General features: G+C 37.0%; 1 protein-coding gene across 1 annotated transcript in view; it reads left to right on the forward strand.

Annotated features, from left to right (window-relative positions):
• Positions 1 to 6,936, forward strand: part of LOC106867460 (zinc finger FYVE domain-containing protein 26) — a 93,341-nt gene that overhangs the window by 39,429 nt on the left and 46,976 nt on the right. Inside the window, exons 16-19 of the mRNA XM_052971651.1 lie at positions 191 to 405; positions 2,264 to 2,406; positions 4,218 to 4,303; positions 5,214 to 5,314. Coding sequence (XP_052827611.1) covers positions 191 to 405; positions 2,264 to 2,406; positions 4,218 to 4,303; positions 5,214 to 5,314 — 545 coding nt within the window. The remainder of the gene's footprint in view (positions 1 to 190; positions 406 to 2,263; positions 2,407 to 4,217; positions 4,304 to 5,213; positions 5,315 to 6,936) is intronic.

Below are 6,936 nucleotides of genomic sequence, written 5' to 3' on the forward strand. Positions count from 1 at the left end.
TATATATATATATATATATGAAACAAGTGATTAAATGTCAGATACTCTTTGAAATAACGTTTACATATTTTAGGGACAATAACCAGAACAACAAAAATTATAGCCAGTTTTTATGTGTTTTCCAAAATTTTCTTTCAAAATTATTTTTTCATTTTTAAATTGTCAAATTGTTTACTCCCATTTTCTTTAGATTTGTCCCCAAAACATAGCGGCAAGACTGGTTTCAATGCAGATTGTTTACAAGAGGCAGTGAAGTCAACCCGTATCAGCAAGACATTGGACAAAACTGTCAACTTCCGGGATATTGATCTGAGCCAGCTAAATCAGATAGAGCTCACCTGTTTTCTAACCAACCTTGTCAATATTCTCATCATCCACAGTTACATGTATATTGCTATTCAAGCTGTGAGTAAATTTATTTAGCTTTTTTGCTTTGTTTTGGTTTATTTTTTTATGGTTTCATTTGGGAGAAAGGGACTCTGTTCAAGTCCTTCACAGGATTCCTAAGATCTGATGAATCTTGCGAATCCTTTGGTTGCAAACTTATGCTTGTTGGAAAACCATTGACAAGAAAGAAATTCCAGTTGGTAGACATTTGGGGGAAGAAGTATTGGGTGTGATGGTTAGTGCAGGTCCAGGGAGCAGATTCTTGTTTCTATTTTTCTACATTTTCAAGGGTTTTTCTTCATAGTTTAACCATTTTGTGAATATATCTCTGAAGAAATACATTGTTCGTGTGTTTCAGTTAATTCTGAAAATAATCAAGAATTTGAAGGGATTTACTCTTTTACTCTTTTACTTGTTTCAGTCAGTTGACTGTGGCCATGCTGGAGCACTGCCTTTAGTCAAGCAAATCGACCCCAGGACTTATTCTTTGTAAACCTAGTACTTATTCTATCGGTCTCTTTTGCCGAACCGCTCAGGATTTAGTAATATTTATTAACTTTTTTTATTTGTATTATGATGTTAAAGTTTTTAAACGGAAATAGTTTTAATTTAAAAGTTTTAAAATGAGAAGTTCTGTATTAAAGAACCAGAGGTGATTTTATCTGAATTGCTATGATTATACCTCATCCTTAACACCCTCTCATATCTGTCATCAAAAACCACCACCCCCACCTTGCCCCCCACTCTTTCATACCTCTGATGGCTATCTCTGTCACTGTGCATGTCTTTATCTTTCTTTCTCACCCCTCACTCTCCCACCTTGCACATCATCTCTCTATTTTCTGATCTATCCACAGGTTTATTGTACTTCTACTCTCTACCCTTCCTGTACTGCCCTTTATCACCGCCCCCGCCCCCCTGTTTCCTAAGCCACTCCTATATCTTTCACCTTTCCCCACTTTACTAATATTTACCATTGATCACACTTCTTCCTTGTTCATCATTCACTACATCCATCGATAGCCATCCGTCAGTCTCCTCACATGTTCTGGTGAACTTACCCACCTGCCCTTCCCAATTTTCTGTACATATTCTCTCTTAAACTCTCTTGTATCTTGGGTGCATGCCTTGATACCTCATTGTCACCATCTTCTTTCCTGCTGCTTCCATTTTTATATAATGCAGAGTAGCCATGTATCTTCTCTGTAGCATGACACCAGTGTCTGTTCTTCTATCATACTTTCGTCTCCCAATGCCTGTACGAAACCACTTCTCTTTCTATTACAATTTCAGTCAGTTGAGGGTTCTTTTTCTTTGTCTTGTAAGTTACTTGATGGCCTCACTAGTGTTGGTTGTTTATTTTTTTTAGAGCATGACACCACTGCTTGTTCCTCTAGTATACAATAGTCTTTCAACACCTTGTATAAAGCTATGTCATGGAAAAAAAACATCCAGTATGTACTGAATGTGTACATAGTCCAAAGCTAATATCTTACGCTATATCAAACATTCTTTGAATATTTAATACTTGCACTGATAAAAAAAAGTGATACAATTACATGAGTGAAAAAAAGCTCCCTGTAAAATGTACTGCCTTATAAACCAACCTATAGAGTAAGATGTTCTTGATACAAGATGAAAATAGCTGGTATTTTGAAGCATCGTACCAAAATCTTGAATGTCATCTTAGTGTTATTCTTGATTATTGCAATTTGTCACCTATTTAGATTTTGTTTAAACTCATGATGCATCTAGTTCTGTAGATAGGCATTCTAACCTGTAATTTACCTGTGAATAAGATTTAAGTTTTTGGTCTTCTTCAGCCCTTCTCACTCCACCTGTAATGATTCTTATTTATATTTTATTGTAAATCTAGGAGCAGCAACAATGCTGGGACACCTTGAAAGAAATGCTGCATGCTGGGAGTCATTCTGGACTATGGAGTGACAGCAACAGTATTGATCGTATCATCTGGCTGAGTCGATATGGTTATCAAGTTGGGCAACTAGGAATTGTCAGGTAAGACCAAAACACCTTCATCTTCCTTCACATAGCTTCATTCAGTTGAATTTATTCTTGTGGCTCAGTGTCAGAAGTTTCCATGTAAAATTTTTATCAGAGATTGAAAGAATTTCACTGTGTTCTTTCTTGTAAATGGCTTCCCTCTCTAAAAAGGGTAGCTTTATTTGTTATTATTTCATTGGATGAGGAGAGGCTGTGATCATGACATACACAAGCTCTCCCAAATAGGTGAGATTGGTATAGTTGTTGTTCTGTCTGAATGTTTGCAGACAGAGAATTACCGAGGGTTGTAATCTGGGCAGGAATGATTGATAGAGCGTTTTGTGGTGTTTGAAGGTTAAGACAGAGTAGGGATGATGAAAAGGGAGGCAAGAGCAATAGCTGGCTGATAGAGGTGGTGTACAGGTTTACTAGTTGATAATAGAAACTATTGTTGTAGTAGTAGTAGTAGTAGTGGTGGTGGTGGTGGTAAAGGAGTAGGAGGAGATATGACTTACAGACACACTGTAAATCAGTGGTAGTCTTTGGTAATTAGATAGATAGCCATTTTTTTTTTAAAGTACAGCTTAGGAAATTTGTGTATGCATGTGTGTGTGTGCTTGTGCATGCATGCATGTATGTAGCAGCAGTACTGACCTAGATATGAGAATTGTACTCCAGTGTGAACCACACCTGAACTTTGAAGACAGTTACCATGAAATGTGCTGAGCATGTATAATGTAGTATGATTGTTAGTTATGAGCATTAAATGTGGAAGATCTGCAGAGATTGGAGAGAAATGAGTTGAATATGATGCACTGGTTGTGTAATGTTAACTTCTGTAAAACCATGAATGGGCTGAGAGAACATTAATATATTAACTGATGTGTGAAACTAATGGAAGAAAACAGTACAGAAAACGTGTGTGTGCTTGTTTCTGTGTGTTGGCATCGTCACTGTCTGAACAAAAATAGTGACACTCATTTACATCTTTAACAGTACATCCTGTTCGTGACTGTGCTAGCATAGCTGATGCCTGTTCTAAATAGATAACATATATATACACACTAATATGTGCGCTTCCACATACATGTATAAGTTTTAAGACATGTTTTTATTTAACAAAGCAAAGTTGGAATCAAAATGTTCTTGCCTTTCCCATTAGTCAGTCATGTGAGAGAGGAGAGAATTGCTTCAACAAGGTAACAACATGGCTATAGTGTTGGCTTGATAGAAGCTTATATTTTGTTCTTTTATACTATGATACTGAGACTTATCTTATAGCCAATGAAAAATGCCAGCTGCAACACATGACATCACACCACAACATACTACATTGCATTCCACCTGTCAGTCACACTAGACCTATCACATTAATTATCATATATGTCCATGTATAATATGCTATCATATATCATACACATCTCGCTATTGTTGGGAGCCTAAGCTGCTGTGTATAATATACAGTGTTGCTTAACTGCTACAAGAGTAGATAATCTATATGTAAAATACCAATCTGTTCATTTCTGATATTTCCTTTTACATAAAATATTTTATGTAATTAAAAATAATCTGAAAAATAATAAAATTTTATTACATTATTATCTTATATCATTATAAAAGTGAATGTGAACTTTATCATTTAATAATATGTATTATGCACATCTTGCATAATTAATTTTAATCTTAGTTCTGGTGAAAAATGTGTATATTATACATGGAGTTTTATGTTGAATCTAACCAACCAGCCAACTAACCAACCAACCAACCAACCACTTTAAGCTATTTAGTTTTTATATGGTTTGTTTTATTTTAATTTTGTTTTGTAGTATTTTTGATTTGAGATACATTCTCTTGAGAAATGGACTGCCACGCCCTGGTCTGTTAGGAGGGCTTTTGGAGGATCGTATTGATGGTAAGTGCTCTCTTCATTCTACTGTCTCTCTCTGTCTCCTACCATCCATATTCACAATAACTGGAATGTAATAAGGTGCCAACTATTTTCAGGTGATGCTCTATTCGTCAAACTATGACAAAGTTACTTTCTTTTGTTACCTGCTTCAGTCTAGCTTGCTGCAAATCAGGTACCATGGAGTTCATATGGACAATGGTTTATAGTAATGAATTTTCATTGTTCTTGAGGTTGGTTAACAAGTAGGCTCACCTAAATCTTGTGCGTGAATTTGATAGACATTAACTGAAAGAAGCTTGTTGTATACAAGTACGTGTGTGTTTGTACCTCCTTATCATCTTCACCATTAACAACATTGTTGACTCCATGAAAATTTTCTGTTTTCGTCCCTTGATTTATTGCCAGGGAAAATCGAGGCATTGATGAGAATTAGCTGGCTGATCTATTCCAGAGAACTCTCTGGCCTGGCTGTGCTACCAGTGGGCATTGCCAGTTCAAGGCAAACTCTGTAGGTATGGAAGTGCCATCAACTGGGCCTTCCTGAGATGAGCACAGAGCAACAAAACTGTGCCTGATTTACAGACCATTCTTCTTGTTTTTGTTGCTGTTGTTGACATGACAACTTCTCTAGTAGTGGCGCCTAGATAAGATGCACCCAGTACACTCTATTAAGTGGTTGGTGATAAGAGGGACATCTGGCCATAGAAAATTAAACATACATGACAGGTGGACAATAACTTCAACTAAAAGTTATTTGATACTGAGATGACCCAAAATGCTGATGATGATGATGGTGAATGTGGTAGTGGCTCTACTACCACCACTGCCACTGTTGTTGTTGTTCCACTATATATTTGTTACCTTTCAGCAGATGTAAGATATCAATTTTATGAGACTATTTGTTTATTGACAGCCCTTGATGTCTGTGACCCATGGTCTATGTTCACACCTCGGCCTGACTACAGAATCACATTTGTCATCTCCAGTGGCTACACATCTTCACCTCCACTGCAGGTAATGTATCTTCCTTCTCTTACGTCAACAGCATTGTTTTGTATAGGAACACAGCTACTGTTTAGATTATTATTAATGCGAGTTGAAACATGACTGACTGGTAGTTGTAAGATGCTGTTGCTTCAGCATCTGGTTGAGCTTGCTCAAACATTTTTAACCCATGCTTGCCCTCCATCAGGGGTTTTCAAACTTTTTGACTTGCGGACCCCTTTACATTTCAGGCTTTACCTTAGGGATCCCCTTATAAACGCTTATGAAATTTATACATAAATATTTGCTTAAAATAACATATATTTTTACATTTATTTATTTAACAGTATTTAACAAATAGGTTTATTGTCAATTAAAAGATTTCGATTAAAAAACATATATAAAATCAAATTGCCCATAAAAAGTATTTGCTGTCTACGGGCCCCCTGTCTTGTCCTTGTGGACCCCCTGTGGTCCGTGGACCACAGTTTGAAAACCCCTGCTCTACATAAGTTGTGTTTGGATGACCTGCTCAAGTACAGCCATGTTTTGACATCCACGACAGTAAGTCACTTGCCAGCTCTTGTTTAACACACCTGGAATGTCCTGCAAAACACAAGTGCCTTTCCTTTATAATGGTGGAAACAGGTAGGAGATCTCCATACGGCTGTTTCTTGGTGGGATGAGTTCTCCAAGATATGTTTAAGACTACTCTTAACATTCAGGTGTAAGTTCCATCTAGCTTGGATTCCAGTTTCTTGGCAATTGTCTATGCTGTTGCTCCATGCAAAAGAACTAACTCAACTGTTGAACAGGAAAAATTCCTCTTATGGTTGACTGTTGTTGTTGTTTAAACCCTACTCAATATTTAATAAATAGAATTATAGCATTCCAGCCAGGACCATTCTGCATTTTCCTTTACTTTCAGACATAGTATATGTTTAACATCATTCAGTGTCTCAATAAAATGTCATTCAAAGGAAATTTGGCTGCTATTTCTAGCACATTGAATCACCGTGTACAGACTCCCTCCCTTGTTGGGACACTGTAACCTTAAAGAGTCTCCAAAGTGAATATGAGTCTTCAAGCATGAAATAATAATTACAAACATAGTTTGTGTTAAAACAAGACAGCATTCAGCAATTGCAGCTAAGCTGTAGGCCATTCAACATATTCTCTGTGTGTGTGTGTTTATTAACAATCAACAGAAGTTATGTAGTAAATTAAGGGCCAAGAGTTTCGTGCATTGACATTTATCAAACTAGTTTCAAAGGATTTGAAACTAGTTTGACAATGCATGAAACTCCCAGCCCTTTGAGTTGCTCTGTAACTTTTGAAGTTAACAATAAACATATACTCATGTTTTGAGCCCTATTTTTCCTGTTTGCATTACAAAACATTTATATATATATATATGTGCGTGGAGGCACAATGGCCCAGTGGTTAGGGCAGTGGACTCGCGGTCATAGGATCACGGTTTCTATTCCCAGACCGGGCGTTGTGAGTGTTTATTGAGCAAAAACAGCTAAAGCTCCACGAGGCTCCGGCAGGGGATGGTGGCGAACCCTGCTGTACTCTTTCACCATAACTTTCTCTCACTCTTACTTCCTGTTTCTGTTGTGCCTGTAATTCAAAGGGTCAGCATTGTCACA

This window comes from Octopus bimaculoides, chromosome 11, assembly GCF_001194135.2.
Source record: "Octopus bimaculoides isolate UCB-OBI-ISO-001 chromosome 11, ASM119413v2, whole genome shotgun sequence".
In the NCBI taxonomy this organism is placed as follows: domain Eukaryota; kingdom Metazoa; phylum Mollusca; class Cephalopoda; order Octopoda; family Octopodidae; genus Octopus; species Octopus bimaculoides.